The following is a 25,836-nucleotide window of genomic DNA, read 5'->3' on the forward strand; positions in this document are numbered from 1 at the left end:
TGATCTGAGGGATGGTTACTTCAGGTTGTTCTGGTTTATTTGAAATTGTTTCTACATCATCTTGTTAGGGCATGGAAAATAAGGGAAAGGTGTTTTACTGCATGGTAGAGTCTTGGAGTATCACTAGGACATTTTAGTTCTATGGCTAATACAAATTGAATATAATATATTCCATATAAACGCATGTTTTCCAGTTTTGTCACTGTTCCTTTCACTTTTAACCCCTTTTTTTCACTGTTGATTTTTATCCTAGAAAGATGCTGTCAACAGAGATTTGCTGTGCAATTTTGTCAGCTCTTAATGGCTGGGCAACAGATTATCTTTAAGAATCAGATAAAAATGTGAGGTTTTTTTCTGAAATACTTGCTCTGGAGTAGTTGGTGAAAGACTAAGATTCCTTTTGTAGTTCTCTAGAGCTCTTTATGATTCTATTGCTACAATGATCAAGGTGTATGTGTTAAGATTGCATATCCTTTCACAGGATTAGGATTTTTACAGGAAAATCACGTAGGCTTTTTAGCTATCTGCAACTTGAATGCTCTGGTAAATGCCTGTGTTTTACTTGTAACTAAATAAACTTCCAACATCCTACTCAGACCATGGCAATACACTCAGGATGGAATTCTTTAGACGTGTTCTTTCAGGGTCACATATATGATCATCAGTAATAAAACCAGTGTAGGCCAAATGCCTAATTTTTATCCTGGTTAACATTTCTATAATCATTCCTAAGAAGGGATCAGAACTTCATCATACCCTTGTTTAGTTTTTTTTTTTTTTGAATGGTAAAAATTGATACAGTTCAGTCAAAACAGTATCTGTAGGATTTTCTTTCCCAAAAAGAACAAGCAGTGATAATTGAATGTAGTTCAGGGAGAAAATGTATTTGGTAATAAAGTGGACATTTCAGAGTCATTCTTCTCGAAATCTCATGCTTGAGGGGCGGGGGGACTGGTGGGATTGGGAAGATGAAAAAGGTCAGTGCACATACTTGAATCTTAAAATACAGTCTCTGAGTTCTAGACTGGTGTGATTTAATATGAAAAATTGGTTTTAATTATCTTTTATTTCTTTGTGTGAATTGGATGTGTTGTATCAGGAATAAGAAAGGTTTCTTTATCATAATTTTTACCAAATGTTATTATGTTAGGTTATAAATGTAGTGATTTAATGGCAGTGGAGGTACTGCTACCACCTTGCTTTGAGAACATCTTCCCTTCAAGTCAAAGCGAAGGGAAGATATGTTAAAGTTCTCTGAACTTGTCTAGCAAAACTAATTCAGCCTTGGATAATCATCCCTGGAGATAGGGCACTTCTCGTGACCACTACGTTATATACAGTGTTTGAGGATGGCCAGGTTTGATTGATTGATTCTACTGAATGAAAACTTATTTGTGGTGTTCTCCTTGAAAGTCCAGTTCAATGGGAAAAGACTTTATTGAGACTTCATAAGAGGAAAAGAGTGAACACGTTAAATGGTAGCTAAATTGCTCTACTGCAACAATGTATTACATTTACCTCTCATTTCTTTGTTTCCACTGTTGAAAACAGTACTAATTTAGAGAAGTGGTCAGTTCTTGGGATATTTGTAAGCTGATATTCTTAATAAAAGTTCTTAAAACCCACAAACATTCATTTTCAATGGTAGTTCCTTAAAAGCATAAGACCCCAGGTGAAAAACTGGGTTAGTATAGTCTGACCTCTCCTCAATGCAGTCTGTAAGACCTGTTTGAAATACTGTTTAAGATGTAAATTTTTTTTCCTGGTAAAGCATCAGCTCTCTTGTTACATTGCTCCAGTAATTTATTACATTGCTCCCGGGATTTGTTACAAACTGGTGCTTTGTTTCTTGTCTAAATATTTTCAGTTTCAGCCTCCAGCTTTTGCCAGTTCTTTCTCTAGGTTTCAACACACAGAGGTTTTATCTTAGAAACTGCAACTATTGGTAGTTTTCTTTCTTCTTCCTTTTCTCTCTCTTGGTACTTAGAAGTTGATATGTCAGTGAGGATTCAGGCTGTGACATGTTCTGTTCCTTTTAGAGACCAATGTTAGCCATAGTTTTAATGTATAAAGATATAGCTTATACTGAAATGCCATTTCATGATTTGCTTTTTTAGAAGGCAGTATGTAATTTCCTTTAGTAAATACAGGAGAAAAGCAATTGTTATATTGCATTCCTTACAACCTCCATGCCAGTACTGAAAGTACGCTAAAATTTAATCAATGTGTATGTAGTCACTTTGCATTGACACTGCCAGCAGGGCTTAATACAGCTTCCTACACATGCCTTTACATTCTGGCAGTGCTTCAGGGCTGCTTTCATCCTTTTTTGCCCATTATTGTGTTTTCTCTTTTGCTCATGGTAGGTGTGCAGTGAGATTTACTCATTTTTGTAGAATGGACCAGTTTGTTAGGAAGCTCTGAGGAATGTGTGGTAACCCTTTGCCTGGCAGTTTCACATGCTTCTGTCAGGCTGCAAACAAGTTCTATATTGTTGGATATAATATGAAAAAGAACAAGAGACAGTTGTGGAAAACTTGTGTCCTGCTGTTAAGCAGAGGGAGTTCACCATTGGGAGCTCCTCTCCTGGGGCTGTGAAATGTTCTCAGGTTAAAAACTTCTAGTTTATGAGACTTGGAGCATGGTGCTGCTGCTGTTCTTTCTCCTTGCTCTTGTAAAAACTGACCCAGGCAGAGCAGACCATGTTTGCATTTTTCTATGGGCCTGCTGAGGGTAGAGCAGTGTAGTCAAGCCTTGCACTGGGGAAAGATTGCTACTGTACCGGCAGTGTCAATGGGATTAGCTTCTATAGCTCCCAACTGGGCATCTATGAACAGCAAAAAGCTGTAAGGGAAAAAAAAAAAAAATCTGTTTTGGACATGAATGGAAAAAAGCTCTCATTGCACAGGAATTAATTAATGGTGGCATGGACTGATTAGAAGTCTGTTTATTACACATTACTCCTTAAAGATGCAATTTTATAAGCAGAGTTTTATAAATTGACAGCACAGAGGCAACTTAATGAAATGGAGAAGAACAGCAGTTTGCACCAGGAGGTTTAGTCAGACTGCTGGGCCAGTACAGCTGAATAACCCTGTAACTCACCTCGTGGCTCAGGCGAGGGACTCTCAGAGAAGAGTCATCTAATGATAGTTTTCTCAAGGTGGGAAATATTTTCCTGGATTATAAACCTTGCAAAATTGGATATCAAAAAAATAGGAGTACAGCAGAGAGGAGAAGTGGCTATTGCAGGTGAAATGAAGGACTGAGTTTTAATCATCTGATAAAGACAGGTAGTATTGATTTATTATTGCTGGCTATAAATGCGTCCCCTCCTTTTTTTTATCCTCTGTAATGAAATTGACCATGATTCAAATCCTTTTCTCTCTTGCTCTTTCTTTTTTTTCTCTCCAGTGAATAGAAGTAATGTCTTGAGTACAGAAAGTGCAGGGAAATAATGCTTTTTCTTGATCTTTTACATACAAATGTTTTGGAAATCCTATGGACACATGAACTCGGTATTTCTTGTGCCACTGCTGAAAAAACTGTTGTCTTAGTTACTTGTATAATATATGGCAACAACTAAAACTTCTCAACATTATAGAAATGCAAAATGGTTAAATTTGTTGCACATATGAAGAAAGTAATGATTTAGTAAATTCACAGACTATCTTGACAGTAGTGTAGCTGTCCTGTTACTGTGATGTTCCTGAGCCATAGTTTTGATGGCATTTAATGCTAGTAAGTGTTTAGTTATTTCTAAGACTCAGTGGAGTTTATTGTTACTAGTACTGTGTTATAAGAGCTCAGCCTCAGTCTGGACAGAGCAGCCAAGAAGTTTTGTTACATGACTGATGAGGAACACAATTTCATTCATTTAGTTTCTACTTAATTCTGCAATGAGGGGTTGCCACGGTATCATACATGTTTATATAGATGTAATTTATGTAAACTGTCATTGTAATTTTTACAGTTGTGTTGTCATATGTGAGGCCTGTGAGTTTTACTGGGAAGGACAGCATATTATGATTTCAAACTAATGCTAAAAATTGAGAGCTTGTTTTTCATGATTTTCATTGTGTAGATTCCTACACTTGTTTTTGACGCCCTTCTGAAATAACAATTAAGAAATAATTTAAAGATGTATTGTGTGCAGTTTTATGAAGTGTCATACCTAAATGTAATAAAATATTGTAATGTGTTAATTTTTCAACTAGAAACGTCTGAAAGCAGCTGAAGCAGAAAGTAAATTGAAACAAGTGTACATCCCCACCTAGTGAGTATAACAACAAGCTCATTTTTTTAAATAATATACAGGTAAAATTGAAACAGTAACATGCAGTTACATGCATGGTATTTTCCTAGGCATCTCTCTAATGTTTACTTTCACAGAATTTGTTATATGCAGAGATATAATCCGAAAATGCCAGAAACTCTTGTCTTAAGTGAAACCTTCTTATCTTTGGTTTTGACCTGCAATCTTTTTGTCTGGAATAAGAAGTTTTACAAAGGCCGATCAAGTGCTACCTGTGGACTGTTCACATGCAAGAATAGTTTATTAATTTAAAAAGAAGTTTTTCCAAAACAATCTCTTCCAAATCCCTGTAGCACAACACTTCATATTTACGTAAATGCAATATTTCAAAGTAGAAGCAGTTGTTAGTGTAGTTACATAAAATAAAATCAGATAATTTCCCATTACAGTTTTATCTGGCTGATAAAATTTGTTCTTCATCTAGAGACAAGAGATATTCTGGTTCTTAATTAAAGGTAGCACATAGCCCAGACCTTCTATCTTTGACCACGTGCAGTTAATGCAATCTTGTTTTCTTCTGAGGGGTTTTTGATCTGTATTTCTTTTAGATTTAAACTGGATGTTATATCTGCTTCTGTTAACATGTGGTTTGTAGAAAAAAGATAAAATCCCTCCTACATATTCATAATTTCCTCAATATTATGATGACAGAAAGGATTCCAAATCACTTTTTCTAGGCTTTCTGTGGGTATATTCAGTTTACTTATATATGAACTTCCCATTGTTGTGAGTGTTTGTATAACAGAAGAATGTAATAACAAAGGAAGTACTTCACAAAGATTTTTGATGGCTTGTATAAATTACATACAATAGAGTTTCATTTCCATATTTCATACTGGCTTTTTTTTCTTAAACAGATGTAACAATGAAAGCAGCAGACTGTTAAATTTATTTTAATCTTATCTCAGAACAAATTTTGTGAGTTTTGAAGCTCACATCTCTAATAAGTCACACTGTTTAAAAAAAGCTAAAAACTCTAGTATGAGTGTTCCCTAACCTTCTCGGATGAGTGGCTGCTTTAGGAAAACCATAAGGTGCTCAGTTTTTGTGCTTTTTCAATTTAATTTCCTTGGTCCATGTGGGCAGTTTTGGATTTTCAATATGTTCACAGTAGGGACCAGCTGTATTGGATGACAAAATATGTTTCAAGAGGTGGGATTTTTGCGTTTTTATCTTACTGCCTGTCTTTTGCCTCCATTTCAAGACAAAATCCCTAATCAACAGTAGGAGGATGATAGGACTTCTTCAGGCTTTGTGGTGGTCATGGGACTGCTAAATGCTCTGCTTCAAGACTCATTTTTTGCATTTGAAATCTGAGTAGAATTGATTCTCAGAGCTGAGTACCTTTTTGAACTTGATCATTAGATATTTCTTGTAATTGCAAGGTTCTGTCCCTAATTCTATAGAGTCCCTTTCAGTTCATGGCATTTCTGAAAGGTAACTAAGCAACAGATCATAATGTGGAAAACTTAATCGTCTTTCAAGCTCTTCTGTACCTTAAGCCCAGGATAAAGAATATGTGGAAATGGTAAAATTGTCTCTTGCTGATACAGAGAAAAAGGAAAAGGCAGGAGACAGACTTGTTGGCATTTGAAATAGAGACTTGATACAGCACAGGTTTCTTCAATTGTCATTTTAACTTTTCTTGAATATATTTTATGCTACCTAAAATGACAAATAATTATCTTAGGAACCAATGTATCCAGCCTTGCATTGTATTGAGGGTAACTAAGACTCACAAAGTTGAAACTCTGGAAATATTGCACTTAATCTAGTGAGGAGTTATAGCAATGCTCTCTGAATTAATTGACCTGTAAAGTCCTACTTCACTGAAGTATTAGAAGTTATAATAATTATGAGAATGATATAGTACAATAATATTAAAAAGCTAAACAGAAATATCCAAAAACCAGTTAGTTAGCCTTCTCAGAGAGGAAATAATTTAGAAGAGAACTGAGACAGAACAACCTGATATATGAGTGAGTTTTGCCATGGTTATAAGACATTTGTATTACTGCGTGTACTTCTTTTTCAGACAGGAGGCTGTTTGACCCTTTTCTGGGATCAACAACGTTGTAGTATTACGGGCACTGTTGCTCCTCTTGTTACACTTCACTCGAAGTCCATCCTCAACTTTTAAACCTTGTCTGTTGACTAGAAGCACCTTGTTAAATTCCGTGCTGTGTCAGACTTTTGTTAATGCTTTGACCTCTGAGAGTTGGTCTTTTATGAGCTTGCCAAGTAGCTTAGATCATGTGAGCACGGTAAAAGCTGCAATTGAAGTGTCAGAGGAGCTCTTAACATGGCAAGTGTCTGACAATGCTGAAAATAATAGAGGAATACAAAAATTACTCTTGCTGTTTAAAGAAGGTTTTATAGATGTTGCCAGCACACATCAGGATTCCAGAATTAGATTGTTTGTCTTCATGTTGACCAGCCAGTAAATAAAACCACTTTTTTTTTTTTTTCCAACTTTTTAAAACATTTATTTGAAGCAATAAACCAAATCCCAATCAAATATCCAGCAACAATGGGAAACCTGCTGCAGTCAACGGAGCAATGGGAGCCTCTTACCAGGCACAAGCCACAGTAATAGGTCGAGCTTGTGAAAGCTGCTATAGTAAGTAAATATATTTTTCAATGACTCAAGAGTTTGGGTGAATCTTAATATGTGCTTTTAGAAAAAAAGGTATGTACTTTTGTTAGCATGTGACAGAGGATAATTTGCAATTGCTCTTAGGGCAGAAATATCTTTAAAGTTAGAACTGCCTTCAGTATATTAATTAAAGTATTCATATTTCTTTATGATTTATTTTAAAATAATTTATAAAGCCCAGAAAGTTAAAGTAGTATAATATGGTGGCATTGATCTATTATTCCTTTACCTTCACAAAGCTAGATTCAATTTTATTTTTGGCTTTTCTTTAAGGCGACAGGGTTTTTGAGTAGGTTTTTTTTTTTTTCTCTTTCTGTGGAATCATTACAGTGATCTTATCTGCGTTGTCATTGTCATGTTCTTGCTCTAGTAAAGGCAAAAAAAAAAAAAAAATATTTTGTAGTCTTTTGAATGGTTTTGGAGTTTTTCTCCCCCTCTGTTGTTGTTGGGGAACATGGGGAGGACTAATTTTTAGACTTTCTAGTATTTTGTGTGTTTCTGATAATTTTTGTTGGACTTCTTGAAGTAGCAGCCCTCAACAGAGTTATATGAGAGCAGATATAGAATCCAACTTAATTAGCCTGTCTTCCAGGGTGATATTAGAAATAGTGGGTTTGTTGGTTTTTTTTCTGCTAGTCCTCTGGGAGAAAATCTCAGCAATACAAAGTCCCTAGTTTGAAATTCATTACAAAAGCATTTCCAAAGTTTCCATTTGGAGTTCACGTCTCTGGTGCTTTTATAAAAAAAATAAAGCAACAAACAATTCAAGTTCTTACTTTCCATGTCAAATATATTAAATATTTATCCATACAATACTCTGCTATTGCCATGTGTTATGGCCATATGTAATCATCTATTACAGCATTTGGATTGATTGTAGTGAATATAGCATGCACCAGTTCACCTGTGCTGCTTTCTCCTCCTTAGCTCCGCAGTCTCACCAGTGGTATTCTTGGGGCCCTCCTAATATGCAATGTAGGTTGTGTGCATCTTGCTGGATTTATTGGAAGAAATATGGTGGCCTGAAAATGCCCACACAGACAGATGAAGATAAGCTGTCTTCCAGCCAACCTACAGAGGTAGGATTGTGTAGACAAACTTTTCTAAAACAAAACATGGTGCTTTCACAAGACTGCTGTGATTTGATTATTTAATGGAATGGTTTTTATGTATGTAATTAACTTTGGTATTACAAAACTCAGTTTATTAATCCTTTTTCTGTGTTAAGTAGAACTGTACAGTGCTCAGGCCTTGCCATATCTTTATTTGACTACTTCTTGTATAAACAAGCATGTGCTTCCTGCATTTTTGGTGTACAAATGTCATATTGTCTGTCAAATGGTGGGTTATATCTGAAACATTAAATCTACTATACAATATCTCATTTAGGATGGCATTATATATCCATTCTGAATAGAGTTGTCTGCTGTGTGGCTTCCTGCATGGGCCTGTTTTTTGTAAAGTGCTTAGACATGTTATTCCCATATTCCTGTGAGTTCTACATCAGAAGAAAGACTTTTTACAAAAAGTCTTCTTTTTACAAAAGAAAGACTTTTCTTTTTTCCCCTGTGGTGTCTGTCTTTCACAGACACTACGTTCTTTTGCTTAAGCAAATTTTAGACCTTGTGATTTTGTCTCTTTGACTTCTGATGCTTCCTGACTAGACATAACACAGGTTGAAGAAAAAAAGGTCACAATTGTTAATGGTTTTTGAACACAGCATTAAAATAATGTTCTAACAGTGGAAACCTAATTATACCTCAATTAATTTAAGTCACAATCCTTCATATATACACACATATCCACAATCCATGTTCTGTTTCTGGCAATCTCTCTTTCTGTGGTATCATTACAGTGCTCTACCTGCATTGTCATTGTCATATTTTTGCTCTAGTAAACGCAAAAAAGTAAAGAAAAAGAATATTTTCTAGTTTTTTTCCTGTACTATCATCTGGTGACCTGTTCTCAGTGCACTCTGTAGATTTTAATGTTATAACTAAATAGTCTCTCTTTTCCTGCAAATGTCCTGAATCCTTTTCTAAAGCTATCTTGAATTTTGGGGATGTTTGCGTGCTGTGACTCAGTCGTGTGTCATGCTCTCTGTGTTCCCTCCCGCAGGAGTCGCATGTCCGAACTCACCTGTCCCGGCAAGCTACACAGGGCACCCCGGTCCGTAACACGGGCAGTCCCAAGTCGGCGGTGAAAACACGGCAGGCTTTCTTTCTGCACACCACCTGTTGGACAAAACTGGCCCGTCAGGTCTGCAAAAATACCCTCCGGCTGCGGCAGGCAGCACGACGTCCCTTTGTCCCTATTAACTGTGCTGCCATTAAGGCAGAATGTAAGATGTTTTTTTAATTCTTAGTTCTGTGTGCTGTGCTTCTCACCCATTTTTGTCTTTTAATTTTATTTTCTTTTTCAATAAACATTTCTTGTCTATACGCTTTTGCTTTTCATTTTTTTTTTCATTTGTCCAGCATTACTGACACATTGGATAAAGTCTGGTTGCCTTGAACAGATCTTAGGCTGTGGGAGCATTTCAAATTAATTAAAAAAGTGATAACTATTACCTCATTCATTTTCAAAAATTCACATTTACAAAAATGGGGGGCAGGAAGGGAAAATCAGTGCCACAACATACATTCTTCCTACTAGGCAGAATGAAAGAAGTGTGCTTTTCTGTTGTTTTAATCATTTGCTATGCAGAACCTATAGATCTATACATGTACTTTTTTTTCAGTGGGATTGGTCAAAGAATCAGGAGCTGGGGATTCTTAATAATTTAAATGTGGTGTGCAATACAGTCCCTTGTCACTGTGACATGGTGGTGACAGCCATGTTTATTCATCATAGTTGCATCATTTTGGTAGTTTCTGTTCCAGTTTTAAATTTTAATTCTAAAAAATTCTGTATTATGCTGCTTCTTTTTATGCCAAAATATAAAGACCTGATGAATTTCTAGTAGTATGACAAAAGGCTATGAGTTTTTGTAGGTAGTGACAGTAAGTCTCTTCACCTGCATATGTGTGTAAATTGTGCTGCAAAGTCACTGAATATTTCAACAGCTTTTCTATCTGCACCGGGCACATTGTTTTACTGTTCACACTGTCTGGCTATGATTCCCAGTCTTCCATAGACTGAGTTCTTGGAGCAGATGCTTGGTATTCCAGGATGAGGCATTCTGGTTCATTGTACTGTCAATTGAATTAGAATTGAAGAGAACTTTTAAGATCATTAGATGTGAGGTTTATAAGCATGTTTATTAGATTAACAATAAATGTTTTCCCAGCATACTTATCTGAGATGCAGATGATGTCTGCACTGTTTATAAGAAATTTACTCCACGGAGGCTTAAAATCTGATTTTGAGTAATTATTTTCCCTTTATGTACTTCAAGACCGGCTATTACACATATGCAAAATTTTCACCTACTTCTGCAGTACTCCAAAACTTGCTGAATATTTCTTTCATTGTCCTTGTCTAATTTTTTAAATCTTTTGGGCATTTTGTTTCTTCTTTTAAATCTATGCAAGTCGGGAACAACTTTCAGATTTCAGGAAACCATGTGTCAACAGTGAGAATAAAATGAGTTGTTCTTCATGGAAGAAGTATGTCTAAAAATGGATTAAGATTATATTTTTAATCCTCAATCCAAAATAAATGTTACTTTCTGAGAGAAAGGTATTGTACCTTTAAATTTATGATTCTGCTGAATCATGGAGGTAAATTCAGAAGTTCACTTGAACTTTATATCTTTTTATCCATATCTGTGGGTTTTCTCACTCACTGCAGTAAAAAATATTCAAAAGATGAAACTTTTGTTTAAGGAGAAGAAAAACCAGAAGAAAAAAATTCATCCAACTGTTACCAACTGTTAATTGTTAGACTAGAACACATGTTCAGCCTTTAAATAAAGCTGAGCTTTTTAGCAGGAAATAGTCATTCTTGCTTCAACTGGCAGTGCTGGGAATGTTTTCTCTTAGCTTCTTTGAGTGAAAGAGTTCTACATCAGATTAACAGCAAGAGTAGAAAGACTTTTTTTCCCCCTATACTGTCTTTCATGATTCTTTTTGCTTAACCAAATTTTTAGACCTTATGATTGTCTCTTTGAATTCCGATCCTTCCTGATTAGACCTAACACATGTTGAAGTAAAAAAAGTCACAATTGTTAATGGATTTTGAACACAGCATTAAAATAATGTTCTAACAGTGGAAACCTAATTATACCTCAATTAATTTAAGTCACATTTCTTCATATACACACACGTATCCACAATCTATGTTCTGTTTCTGGCAATCTCTCTTTCTGTGGTATCATTACAGTGCTCTACCTGCATTGTCATTGTCATATTTTTGCTCTAGTAAACGCAAAAAAGTAAAGAAAAAGAATATTTTCTAGTTTTTTTCCTGTACTATCATCTGGTGACCTGTTCTCAGTGCACTCTGTAGATTTTAATGTTATAACTAAATAGTCTCTCTTTTCCTGCAAATGTCCTGAATCCTTTTCTAAGGCTATCTTGAATTTTTTGATTTTTTTTAAACAAGATCCTTAATTAGCAGTAATGATTTACTATGCTGGATCCACTGAGTAATTACAGTATTGAGTGAATATCTGTGTTGTTGTTAGAAATGTTACAGTCATGCTTAACTAATAACCTGGCCAGAGTACCAGGTCTCCCATGATGTGATATGGCATGAGATGGTTACAGTACCCAAGAACTGATTTGGAATTTGTTTTCCATGTTGGTTTGCTGAAACTTGAATCTAATAGCTGCTTAGATGCTTTGTCACCTGACTCTGTGTGTGCCAAACCAGTTCTTGAAAATGTAACTGCATTTCCCAACTATATTGCATTAGGCACCATAACAACACTCAGAAGCCATAAAATCTGAAGACAGAAGGATTGGTGGGACACTTATCCCAGCTGCATACCAGGTTTTATGCCCGCTTAGTCTTGTGCAATTTGTTGAAGTGCCAGGTTGTAAATGAAGCTGATTCCCCGATCTGGGAAAGACTGTCTGAACAAGCGTGTCACAGCTCATAAAATAAATTGGTTTTTGCATTCCACCTGTGTACCTGAATGCATCTGCAGGTACTTCTCGTGTCTTGGAGGAGGATGGACGCTTCTGGGAATGATAACCTAAGGCCCAATCATCTTGTAGCTGAAAACCAAAATGGTTTCGACAGAATATTTTCTCTTATTGAACATCCACCCACATCCTCTCCCTCAGCCCATTATATCCAATGGCAGAAAAGAAGGTCCTATTCTGTGTTCTTTATTCCTTCAGATAGTGCAGAGAATTAGATTTTCCTCATTAATGAAGCCTGTAGCATGACCCCTGCTGAGATGCCTGCAGGAGGTAGTGGAGAGGATGCATTTACATCCCAGTTCAATCTCAGGATGGCCACCAGGAGGTTGAGAAGGCACAGCACCTCCTGCTAGGAGCACACCCATCACAGAAAGCTCAAACTTTGTTCTGTCTGAACTTAATAGACTCACTGTGGTTGGTGACAGTAAACTTGTCTGATGGTTTTTCAGGAATAATTAGAATTGGTGAACTGCTTTAGTAAGATGAAATTGTCGTGGTCTAAATCTCATGCACTGCCTCCTTTTTAGTTTGAATATATTGCATGGGTTTTTTTAAGTTAAGCAAGAGCATAAGAGCATCCTGTCTGGGGAAGGTCTCTTAATTAGAGAAAGAGCAAAGTGAGCATTCTTCTCAGCAGTCACTGACGAGACTGGATCTGTTTGCAGCTCACAGGCAGGTTGATAAATGCCTGGCAGCGAGCCGTGCGTCTGTAAGCATTATTGCTTCAGCACAGGGAAACTTTTGAGGAATTTTTTTTTTCATTGCTTGGCTATAGCTTTATCACTGTAACTATATGTATTAATGATAGTAATTTAGATCTGGATAACTACATGCTGTGTAGACATGATTGTCAAAATGTTTTCAGTGCATGACAATAAATTATCTGTATATTATATGTATAGTTATCTGGAAATGGGTGTACTCATCATGATGAAAATTTATTATACATTTAAATCCTCTGATTTATTAACAAATATGGTACATAGTACTTGCTAGTGATCTAGTTTGATGCAACAAAGACAGGTGAAAACAGTAGAATATGCAAAATGGTACTCATTTGTCTTTGTAAGCATAAAGTTTGTATTTTACTGACAAAGCTACCCATTCATCTGAATTGAGTAATGTTTATGAGTATTGGTTCACAAACTATGTTTTGCATCCTTGATTTTGATAGCTATGGAAGAGCTTTTAGCTGTATCTAGGATGAAAGTATTTTCTGCTTTTATCTTTGAATACAATTTATGCCAGAATTTAATAGCCAGCAAAATAATTGACAGAGCATATTTTTTTGTCCCCAAAGTTTCTAAGAATACAATTCAGGGAATACATTGATTAGTACATTGATTAGGTGATCTGCATTTTCACAGAGATATGATGGAATGTCAAAGAGAAATAACTTGCTCAGAAAGTCTTTCTAAGCTTAAGAGACATACAAATCTATTTTTTTTTAAAAAGGAAATAATTAGAAAATACTTTTATTTCTAAAAGCACAGCCTCATTTGTTATCATCTTCTTGGCATTACTGATTTTATTCACCTCTGTCTGTAATGCCCACATCAGTCATTATGCTTGGCAGCTTTAAAGCCTCATAAAAAAATGCTTCACACTCTGGTTTGTAATGTTATTTCCTAGAATTTTTCTAGTTGTGCTGTATCCTCTTTAGGGTTGTGGTGCCCCAAATTATGTGCACTTCAAGATACAGATTTCCCATAATTTTAGAAAGTCATGTTTTCTATTTTCCTATCATCATGATTTTTAACATTCTGATTTTGATTTCATTTTAATATTGTCTAGATATTTTTTAGAAAGCTGTTGATGCTGACTCCATGAATACTCTTCTGCTTTGTGATGGTGTAGGAACTGTCATTATATCTATCTATTACGGTGATTTTACTCCTTCAGAATTCATTTACATGCATTGTTTTATGCTGCTCCTGTCCTTTGCTATCAGTTTTAGCTTTGATTATGCTCAGAAATTTCTTATCAGGAAATTTTAACTCTCTAATCACCTCTTTTGCTGCCCTTTTATCTGTTGAACAGCACAGGTCATTTGGGGATGACATAGACAATTTAATAAGGTTTTAATTCCTGAAAAAACCTCTTTTACCCTGTAACAGCTGGACAGAAGAGGTCTTTGGTGACAGAGTGTGGTAAAAGTTCTCTGAAATGCCAGATTGGATGCCGGATCAGCTGCATGTGGGCAGGTCATGGTCCCCTCAGAGGATCCTGGCAGGCCTATGAGACTGGCACTTACTGGTTTGTAGGACATGTAAGTAGGAAGGGACCCTGGAGGTCTCGAATCCCACCTCTTGCATAAGGTCCACATGCTCATGGGCCTTTAGGCCAGATGAGCTTTTTGCATCTCTGCAGACGGCGACTGCATGACTTCTCTGGGCACCTGCTCTAATGTTTGATCAACCTCAGAGTAAATAATCTTATCCTTGTATTTAACAATCTCCTGTCTCCCGGCCTGGCTGCTGCCACAGACAGGGGCAGTGTGTTGTCCTGTCCCTGTGTTCCTCTGAGAAGGGTCTGGCTCAGTGTCTCTGTGCTCTGCTGCTGGGAGGCTGCAGGTGCCAGCCAGGTGTTCCCTTGTCCTTCCCATCTCAAGGCTGCCCAGAGCCACTTTCCCCACGCCCTGGGTGTCCTGCACTCAAACACCCAATCCATCAGCTGGCCCTGCTCCCATGTGCCTGTATCTCTTCCCTGGTGGGGACCCCAGAGCTGGACACGGGCCTGGCTGTTGTGTGCCGTGGAGCGAGGGGAGAGGTGACATCGCTCCGCCGCCCCGCCAGGCCCGCGTGTGCGCATGGGGCCCAGCGCGCCATCGTCCTTCTGCTGCAAGGACGCACCACCGAGTCCTGAGAACACGCTCAACTTGCTTTCCTTTCCAAGGTCTTTGTTGGCTCCTTTCATGTTTCCAAATTTAACTGTGTGCCTCTATTAATAATTCAACCTTCTGCCACACTGCAGACCTACTTACTGGGGAATGTTATCACATTTGCTCTGTTTTTGTTCTCTTGCACCAAGAACATTTAAGCATTCATTAAACACCAGCAGCGTGTCTGCTCAGCAGTTTGGATGAATTCCACCTGGTCCTGATAACTTGGTTCTACTGATTAACCAGTTTGTTTTGAAATATTTCCTATGGACACTTCAATGCGACACAGTTCTCATACTTTCCTCATAAAAGTATTTTGGAAGTGAGCTTCTCTAAGTGCTTCTGCAATGAACAGTGATACAAGGAATGCATTTGGCTTTTCTGCTGTGCCTTTATCTTTCTTGTGTATTTTCCTCACACCTTCATAATCTATTGCTACAGAAACCAGTACAATTTCTGCTTTTGCTATGTTTGAAAAATATACTAAAAAAAATCAGATTCCTTCTTGTTATAAATGTAGTTTTTTCTTATAGCTTCCACTATTTCACTGGTCTTACTAAGATTTTTATTGCTCATATAAAAGATCATATTTGATTTTAGGGCTTGCTTTAAATTTTGGGAGTTTTGATAACTTCCTACCCAAATTTCATTCTCTGGTTTTACACTTGAGAATGATGCACAATACAACTTCTGTGTTTTTCTCTGTGTTCTGCATAAAGATCATAAACTTTATTATACTTTTTTATGGGAGCACCTTATTGTGGATCAAAATTTGCTGCTGTTAAACATACTTTACTGTTTCAATAGATAGGTGTGCTTTGGAATATTCACCTTTGATGAACATGCTTTATCTCAAGTATGAAAATTGTGCTCTCCTTGCAGTACATACTCCCAGTCAGCATATATAAATACCACAACATGATTCAATATATTTTTTTACAGTGAAGACACGTAGATGGAAATTTTTCTTGCTAATTGCTGCTTAGGTGATGCTTTGTTGTTCTCAAAGTAGCTATAAAATACTGTATAGCCTCTGCTTATTTTACTGAGGGAGTCAGTGGAGACACATCATTCTGCTCCACCACTTAAATAATTCCAGGTGTTTTGCAATATTAAAAATATTCTAGACACCCGGCCTTTTGGGTTTTTTCCCTGAGCACAGTATGTTTTGTGATTAAGAAAAAGTAACAAAAGTACTTAATGTACTCAGCGTTAGGGCTCTGGAACGTTTGAAACGCATTGGTATTTCCAGAATTTTAGGTAGGTTCCTTAATCTATTAAAGTAAGTTGTGCTTTGTCTACTGCACTGAAAACATCTTCTTGAATATCTGAAATACTTATTCCAGTCATTGCTGTGCATTCATGGTCTTCATGATCTAGATTAGAATCGATAAAGGGATTGTAAATTCTACCTGGTGTCTTATCCTCTTCCTGTTACTGTTTACTCTGTCTCATGTGCTGGAATGAAGCAAACAGGAAGAGTTTGGTGAAACACAAGGAGGAGTTGCAATTATAATCTGTTTATACTATGTCCCTCCTGTTAAACTTGTAGGTAGGTATTTGTGGGAAGTTATTCTATTTGAGAAACCTCCCGATCTATAGAATCTCTGTATGAATGCAATTTTGTCCAGAACAGAATACCTGTATTCTAGGGATACTGGAAGCTCTCTGTGAGGGTTTTATGTGCTCCTTGGAGACAGGTAACCCAATCATTCTGAATAATTAAAAAGAAAAAAAGAGATGGTCTATTTCCAGTCGTCTTGAAATTACTTACTGAAACCTGGTGCCTTGTGAATTTTTGCCTTAAGTTGACTGACTTTGTTGTCTAAGCATAAACCTCTTTATGTTAACACTTTGTGTTTGGGACATGCAGATGGAATCTCTGCTTGTGTATTCGCAGTAGCACCAGGAAATTTAAGGCAGTTGCTGCGCTGCTAGTTTTCATGTACTTAGCAGAAAGTTACAATGTTTGAGATCTTTGAGCTCTGTAATTCTTGGTTACAACTGACCATTTTGTTGCAAAGTTGAAGAGTTGTATGATAAAAAATCAGTAGTCCCAGCTTTAAATCCTTAACTCTGTATTGCCCCATTTAGAGACAGAGAAGCGTGTAGAAAACAAAAAATAATTCAATGTAAATAATTTTTAATAGCCAAAACTGCATTTTTTAGCATTCATATTTTCATCTGTGTTCCATTTGCCTGGCTATCCCCAGAAAGATTTTGTAAGCAAAAACTATCTAACTGGTGTTAAAACTTGCATTAACTTAAAAAAAAAAAATCATAACATCACTTGCATGAAAGAGGACATGTCCTGCCTTTAAATTTTCATGATTAGAAGTATTGATGATATAAAGGAGAATCCAAAAGGTGGGCTAAAAGAAAAACATAAATTTGTGTTAAAAATGCAAGTCAGAAGCTGGTTGGTGTATCCTCAATCTCTTTGTAATAGTAAAATATTTAAACTGAATTTTATTCTTTAAAATTCTCAGATGCAGATCGACATTGTGAACTTGCTGGAAATCCTCTGAAGATAAAAAGCACCAGAAAACCACTGTCATGTATCATTGGGTATTTAGGTGCGTATCTGCCTCCAGAGAATAACAAACCAAGTGAACATTCAGTGTGTACTGAAGCTTCCTAACCTGGTATGCACAGAAAGAGAGATTTATGCTTTTAGTGACGTGAAAAAATTCTGAAGTTAATAAATTAATAACAGTGGTGGTCCACGATGAGTTGCAAAACTGCATGGTTGAATTTGCAGGATACAGGCAGAAGTCCTCCTGATATTGGTTTAAAGTGTCAGAGTGAAACCTGATGTAATTTAGAATGTGAAAAATAGTCTGTCTCTCTAAATAAAAAGAATAACTACTCAAAGGGGAGATTCTCAGTATGCTCAGGGCTGCTCTACTGTGGCCTTTTTATCCATTTGCAATACTACTTTTTACTTAAAAGCAGGGGACCTCAGCCACACTAAGACGCATACCTTGTAATTTGATGACCTAAGTTTAAAAGGTGCAATGAAATGTGTACCAAGTTCACAACCAAGAGGACAATGAACTTATAAGTAAATGGGGAGAGGAAAAAATTTAGTAATAGTGATTCCTTGCAATGAGCCATCAGTGACAGTTAAATATTTGCACAGTCATATAAGAATTGTGGTGACCCAGAGGCTGTTAATCCTCAAATGATTACAGAAATTCATCCATTGATCAGAGGTGCAGTGAATAATGCTCCTGTGTATTAATCCTGTTCTACAGAAGTGAACTCTGCAGCTGAGTGAAGAGCTTAGTCTAGATGTTTTGCTCATAATTTCAGTCACCAGGAGGAGGTTTTTTGTACTAGATCAAAGTAAACAGTAAATCTCTTGCCTTACTGAAATAGAAATCAGCTCTTCATGTAGTTACAACTTCTCTTCCAGGACATCAATTTTGTCAAAATACTAACTTCAAGAATGTGGGTAATGAGGATTTAATGCCATTCTCACTGAATTTAGATTTCTCCTGCCCTGGAGTTTAGGATAAAAGCCACGGATAATTCCCTACAGACATCCCAGTTATGTGTGTGTTATGTGTCTTGAAGAGACTACTTTGGTTGACTTGGTGGAGTTGAGGTTGTGAGGGGGGAAGCTGGACAGGGGATGGTTCATCCAGCTGACCTGTCTGTGCATCTAAAGAGGAAATGGTAACGTGGGGAAACTTAGAAGACACCACATGTTTTTAGTGCCATGTTATATAACCTTTGAGGAGTTGTCTTGACCCCAGTGGGAGTCTGAGTCTGTAGGTTTAATGTGAGTGAATGGATGAATAGTGTCAGGCAGCATTTTGTGAACTTACGTGAAGGTCTGGTAGGAGATTAACAGTGCTAAAATATGCCAGGTAGCTATAGAGTCTGCTTAGAATTTGACTGTATGGGAAGTGTCTCACTATAGCTGAGGAAAATAGTGTGTGTTACGGGGATATGGAGTGAACCCAGTGCAGTTGATTACATTAATCTCAATTAACTTTATAGGGATGGCTAGAAAATGGCTTTTTGTTTGCTATGTATCTTGGTTAATTTTTTTTAGTTCAGTTTGTTTGTGATCTTTTTAGTTTATTTGGGATTTTTGCAGTTTCAGTAAATAAATCTTGCATTATTTTTCTCATAAAAATTATTTTTATATATAATGTCATAACTTATATAGGAGGCACTTGTTTTCCTTTTAAGATTCATGCTGTGCCATTCTCACAGAAATTTATTGGCATATGATTAACAATGTGTCAAGGCACTACTGTTTTCAACCTTTCTAGTAAGGCAGAGAGGATTTCAGTGCCCTGCACATCCTGGGTCATCACTTCCCTTTACCCTTATTCTGCATCTTAGTTGCAGGTTCCACAGGTGAGGTAGGACAAGCATTTAAATTAGGCCTTGTCCTCTCAAGAGCTGGGGCTAATCCCCTGCAATCTCATCAGTAATCACTGTGCTTCCTAAAACAAAGCTGCTGTGGTGAACCCCTGGCTAATTAGATGTCCTATATTACCTCCTAGTTATGAGGAAACCAGGCTAACACTCCAGCTGGGACACATGTTGAGGAGATGAGGTGAGAGAAAGGTGCAGCTGCCTAAGCCCCTCTGGAATCCAGGATGTTTGTTGAAGTGATTTGGTAGAAGACTTCAGCTTCTCTTTGTTTGCTTTGGGTTTTTTATTTTTTTACTCTACTGACATAGTGGAAAAGGGAGAAGTTTTTAATGTTGTTATTGTTATTTACTTGCTTGAGGCTGAAATCTGGTCCTATAAAATGGGTTCCTAATATGTTTTTGGAACATTATCTCTTTTTCCTATTTATTTTTATTTCAGAATGTGGCTGACTGGTTATTTGCTACTAGTCATGAGATAATTTGAATGCTGTAGTCAGTTCTCTGAATGAGAACAAGGTGCAGCTGGCTAAAAGATTTTCAGTGAAGTGCTATGCAATAGAATAAGGATAAAAGCAGCAGGAATTAAAAGATTTTGATTACTATTATTCCACAATACAATTATATGAAGGGATAATAGACAAAACCCCTGAAATTCCTCATTACTCTGCTTGGGTGTGATGAGGCAGCTGGTTATAAAGTGCTGATCTAAAGCATGAAAATATTTGAAGCAAGTCTATATGTAGAGGAGGAGTGAAGTAAGATGTAAACGTCTGCACAGGAAGGACTCAGTCCATTGGGAAGTGGTCCTGGCTGTTTAACTGACTTCCTTTCTAGAACTTCAATGTAGAGCTTGGTCTTGCTACCTTCCTCTACTGCAGAAAGAGAAAAGACAGACTTTGTGGTAAATTAATGGAGGATTAGTGACTTCTGAACTGCATAGAATTTGAAGAAAGGAAATGCTTCCTTCCTCAACTGTTTGCTCACCCTGAAAATATGAAATTGCCTGTCCTATAGGTTGCATATGAAAGAAGATGGAGTTCTCATATGTTGATGCAGCTGCTGGGATTACTGTGGTCGCTGCCGCAGTTCTTTGGCAAATAAAATAATATTTTAGTGTTGTTAGCCCTGGAAATCTACCATTTCCTTCAGAAAATTGGAAAAGATTGCTAAATGAACATTTTAGAATGCAAATTCCAATTACCTTCAGCAAATGGCACAAGTGTATGTATCTATTTCAGTTTAGAGTTTTGCCTTAGCAATCAGTGGTGTTCATAACATTAAGCATGCCTTTGTTCCCATTTTAGTAAAAAAGCAAAGTATGAGATGCTTGTTCTCCACAGCAAGAAAAACAGGACATGCCATGAAATCTTTTCTGTGTGAAAAGGAGATGAATTCTGCAGTGAATGGCTGTAGAAAGCTCTTATCTAATTAAGTGGTGTGAAATTTGGTGACATCAAATCTACAGCTCTGCCCTGAAGTGACTGGTTACCTGTGCCTTCCTTCTCTGCTGTTCTAATACTTGCCTGTGTATTTCTCTGCCCTACTGCTTCTTACCTGTGGCCCTCTTGAGGCTTCTCGTGGGAGGGTGTTCATGCTTGGAGAGTGTGATTGCAAGCTCCAGCCAAAGCAGTGGTGAACAATTAAGCAAAGTCTTTTTCAGTGTGAAAATTGTTGGCATTGTCTCCTCCTGGCACGCTGTTCCAGTACAGCCTGGCCAAGGTCATGGGGCTGAGAACTCCATGTAGGGCAGGCGAGCACTTGGGTATCAGACTTTGGGCATTCCTGAAGGAGGAAAAACATGCTATTGCAGCGGGCTTTGACTTTATGCAGTGGTTTCTCTTTCTCCTGAATGATAGCCATGGATGGCAGAGGCTGGAGAGGCTCCTCCTTGGATACCTGGTCTCACTGTAGATTTTGCATCTTCCCAGCTTCTGTGCTCCATTTTATAAACAGAAAGCAGAAAGAAGCACTTTTCAGGATGTGTAAACTTGGACTGCAAATGAGAAAGTACTTAATTTTTGTGTCCTGATCTCACCTGCCTTGGGCAGCTGACTCTGCTGATCTGACTCCCAGCCCCTCTGCCCTTCTCAGCCTCTTCTGCTGCCTGGGGTCATCAGAGGGCTGCTGTAATTGGGCTGCAGGTGCCTCATAACCTGCACAGTGCTGGCAGCTGCAGCTGTGTCAGAGGGACTGGAACTTGCCCCTGGGACTTCCCACACAAGTCTGGGTCCACCTAAGGTTGGACACGGTGGTGGCATTTTGAACCCAAATGTGTGATGGGAATTAGTTTATTGGTTCAGCAAATTCCTGGTGAGGGACCAGCAGACTCAGCCAAGGCTTCCTTTTGCCATTTTTATCTGGCAGATAACTGAGAAATTTCCATGCAGCTGTGTCAGCTCCTGGCAAACACAGCAGATGCCACCCTGAAATGTGCTGACCAGATATGCTGTGCTGCTTCTTACCCACTTTATTCCTCTTTCTCCGAAATAATCTTGCTGCATGAAACAGATACTCTGGGATGTTTGAAGCTCCCCAGTAAGTAGAGGTATGGAAGTGTTCCCACTGCAGTTTTGGGATAGTTTTAGCTGCAGAGCCCTACAGTGTCTGGCCCCCTGACTCCTGCACCTTGTGACTTCTGTGTGGGAAGATCCCCCGAAGCTTGTTATTGTGACAGAAAATACTGAACAGCCTGAGGTATTTAGGTAGTTTCACTACAGTAAAATGCTTTTATTTGCTTGCTAAAGCCTGTGGGTGTGTAGCTTCAATACAAATCTCAAAAGGGTATGGAAATATAAACACACCCATTTCAGACTAGTATTCAGCACAGTATTTATTAGCTCTTCAACCTCAAATCCTTACATATCTGCACTGTGGATTTGAGCTTGGGTAACCTAAAGTCAAATAGATCTTTCTTACTTGGAGGATCTGTGGGTAGGAGGACTCGTGTTGTTAAAGGTCTCGTAAACACACAAATGCAGAAGGAACTTTCTTTTCACTGAAAATCAAAAGTAAATTTCATATGTGGAATAGATTGTTTTATTTATCTTAAAATCAAGTAGATATAATTTGTCTTTCTCTTTTGTCTCAAACAGAGATACATCCTGCTGTGAAACCCAGTGTAATCAGGTCAACACCAAGCCTTCAAAGTCCAAGTGCAAAAAGGCTGCTTGCGCCCTCCAACCACTCTTCATTAAGTATTTTGGGGAAAAGAAACTACAGCCATCATAATGGGCTTGATGGTACGTGAAGGAATATAAATGAAATATTCTTTAACTCTCTGAACTGAAAAACTTTCTGTGAACCTGAGGGAACATTAAATGAGAGGGACAGACTTAGAAAAATGTAAGATATGGATGGCATGTTTATAGCATCAGTGCAATGAATAGTGGTGTATATTCCCTGGATAAAGATATATTAATACCATCTCTTACAAAAACTCCATTTACCATTTTTTTTTTACTGATCTTGACTTGCCAAAAAGGACAAGAAAACAACAAAACTAATTTGGTGAAGGCAGAGATGCAGCATGGTTTTTTTTGGCTTTTTGCATTGGACCTTAGAAAGCCACTGTCCCTGCAGAGGAGGAAGCAAAAGGTGTGTCATAGAGGAGCAGGAGAGGCCTTTTCTGTGCACTGCAGTGCCAGAGGTGACTTTTAGGCCTGGTGTACCCAGCCACTTCATGACACCTTGGTGCAAACTAAGAGCAGGAATGAAGATGTGTGAAAAAAACCCAAAAAAACCCAAATAAAAAAAAGGATGGAAATTTTTGCGTAAGACTAACTTTTCTCAAATAATCTTTATTTTTCATCCTGAAAAGTGACTGTAAATTATTGATTTTTTTTTCTTTGCCAAACAGAAAGATTTTTCAACTCTAACTGCAAACAATTTTACCTTGTCTAAATAAGAGGAGAATCCAGCAGAATATAATGTTTACACTAAAAGAAAATGCATGCATGCATTCCTGATATTTCTTTATGAGATATAACTTCTGTAAGCCATTAGCTTATTTGTTCTGTAATTGAATAAGGTTATTGAGGGTAGAAATCTGTCAGATGCTGGGCTCTCAGACTGTTGAGGAGATGATGTTCACAAAAGAGGTGACTGTCTGCTTTCATGTTTCACAGAATAGGTTGAGGTAGAAATGAGAGGAATTGCCTTTCAGACATAGAAATAGTATTCCAAATAAAGGGCAAAAAACTTGATTCATTATCCATTGTGTGCCCCATAATCGTTTTTTTCTGTCATTGCAAACACTACTTGTATACTGCAGTGAAAACACCTGCTGTACATTTAATAACACCTAGATAGGAATCATGACATCCTTTGGCAAGGAGTGGTTACTGAGAATACACAGAAGAGAGGATTGCTTGCTCTTGTGCTCAGCATGCAGCTATTACACCACAGACAAACAACATTCATGGAAGCACAGGCTCTTCGGGGACCAAGGTGACACCATGGGAGAAAAATTGCAGCTGGAAGAAAATATGGTATCTGCATTAGTAGGCAGAGCCATAAATGCTGACTTTCCACTGCAACCTTTGAAGGTGAAGTTCTGCATGGATGGTTTAGTAGTTGCTGCATGAGAATGTGAACAAAGGCCTCCCCCTCCACCAATGCTGGCCCTTAGACTGGGCTCTCCATGAAAGCTCTGAGTGATGAATTAGTTTCCCTTGGATGTAAAGATGATCATTGAATGCTTTCAGTTGGAAAAGACCTCAAAGATGAAGTCCAGCCCTTAACTCAGCACTGCTAAACCCTAAACTCAACATGACCCAAGTGTTAAATCCCTCCAGGGATGGTGGTGACTCAACCACTTCCTTGGCAGCCTGTTCCACTGCTTGACAATGCTTTCAGTAAAGTAATTTTCCCTAGTATCCAACCCAAACCTCCCTGGCATCACTTAAAGCTGTTTCCTCTTGTCCTATCACTTCTCATCTGTGAGAAGAGACTGACCCCCATCTTGCTCAACCTGCCCATTTCTCCAGCAGGGAAGGCTGTAGCAGTAAGTTCAAGGTAATTGTTATGATTAAACTCCTCCTTATGTCTCTCTAAGGAGGCATGCTTGAAAATCTGTAAAATTTTTCTTCTACTTAGTATGGATGTTCTCCTCAAAGAGTGTGTAAAACCAGTTATTAGCTACACCAATTAGTGTGCATCAGTCAGCTGTGTTAAAGAAATTTGCACAAAACGACATCTAATTTGAAATAGTAGTATTGAGGACTGCAAGTCATTACTTTAGGAGATATTTCTGCTTATGTGTTTTCTGTGAAAACAACATACTGGAAAGCATATATCCTAAATAAGTGAAATCTGTATTTTTTTAGTGCAAAAATTACTATCTCAGTACTAAAAATGGATATTTTTGTTATTATTCTTGCCACTCTCTTTAATTGAAATATGGAGAAGTGTAAATAAAATGCAATGAAAAAATAACAAACCAGTACTCAACAGCACAGATTCAATTTCTTCTGACTTAAAAGTGCTTACCTTCAGTATTCACCATTTACTTCCTCCCCAAGTTATTGGTAAATATAAAATGTATTTTTCTTTTTGCTTGCGTTTTATCCAGCTTCTCTCCAATACCAGATCAGCTTGCGAAGTGGTGGTTTCTGTCATTTCCCTGACCACAGTGTACTATTTGTGCAGTGAAAGGTTTTGCCAGCCTCCAGAGTTTTTGTGTTACTATAAATATACTAAAAAGCTTTTTTGATTCCAAAATACTACTGATTACTGCAGGTTTGATTATGTTGTATCAATTAACAGTATCCAGAAGTCCTGATATGGAGATGATGACAGATTCTGCCTTTCAGTGCGTGCTTTGGTGAAATGAGCAAAAAAAAGGAGCATGGGGAATTTATATTAAATCTCATTTGCTGTTTTCATAATCCTAATATTATTAACATGTAAATGTCTGCATTTTCAAGGTTACTTTTTTCCAACAGTATTAGCTATTTGTTGTGAGAAATCCACATAAATATATTTACTTAAGATATACAATATTTCACAGCATTCAAATAAATGTTGCTTAGACTTGTGCAGATATATATTTAGAGTACCATAATTTAAGTCAATCTCACTGCCTGAATGAGTGCCTTATTTTGGCAGAATTTCTTTTTAAGCAAATTAATAATTATTTGCTTTGAATATAGCAATACATTATGGAAATGGTACATTTTTTTATGCCTCTTTGGGGAAGTGGGGGAAGAGTATGAGAAACATCATTAATATTTAGTTAAATGCTTTTAAGAGTAAAAAGCAAGAATATGATTAGCATTTCTTATACAAGTCTTACATTGTCTTGAGTTCTGCTTTTAGCCAATGCAGCACAAAGATTCCCTTTCAGTTTTCCATGGATGCACCTCCAGAAAGGTTCCAGTGCAATCGATATATGAGCTTCCTCATTTATCTTTTCTTAATGTTGTACCCTGATATCTTGTTATTGTCAGTCATGGACATGAGTGAAATTGCTTTGCTTAAGCACTGTGTATTGCAGCTAGAGA

The 25,836-nt window shown here is 37.4% G+C and overlaps 1 protein-coding gene across 1 annotated transcript in view; it reads left to right on the forward strand.

Annotated features, from left to right (window-relative positions):
• The window catches only part of MTA3 (metastasis associated 1 family member 3), a 133,625-nt gene that overhangs the window by 74,985 nt on the left and 32,804 nt on the right, over nt 1-25,836 (forward strand). The window contains exons 11-16 of the mRNA XM_041477090.1: nt 4,218-4,276; nt 6,811-6,935; nt 7,899-8,050; nt 9,090-9,312; nt 17,432-17,518; nt 22,429-22,575. Coding sequence (XP_041333024.1) covers nt 4,218-4,276; nt 6,811-6,935; nt 7,899-8,050; nt 9,090-9,312; nt 17,432-17,518; nt 22,429-22,575 — 793 coding nt within the window. The remainder of the gene's footprint in view (nt 1-4,217; nt 4,277-6,810; nt 6,936-7,898; nt 8,051-9,089; nt 9,313-17,431; nt 17,519-22,428; nt 22,576-25,836) is intronic.

The sequence above is a fragment of the Pyrgilauda ruficollis genome, unplaced genomic scaffold (assembly GCF_017590135.1).
Source record: "Pyrgilauda ruficollis isolate IOZ18807 unplaced genomic scaffold, ASM1759013v1 scaffold4, whole genome shotgun sequence".
NCBI classification, from domain to species: Eukaryota; Metazoa; Chordata; class Aves; order Passeriformes; family Passeridae; genus Pyrgilauda; species Pyrgilauda ruficollis.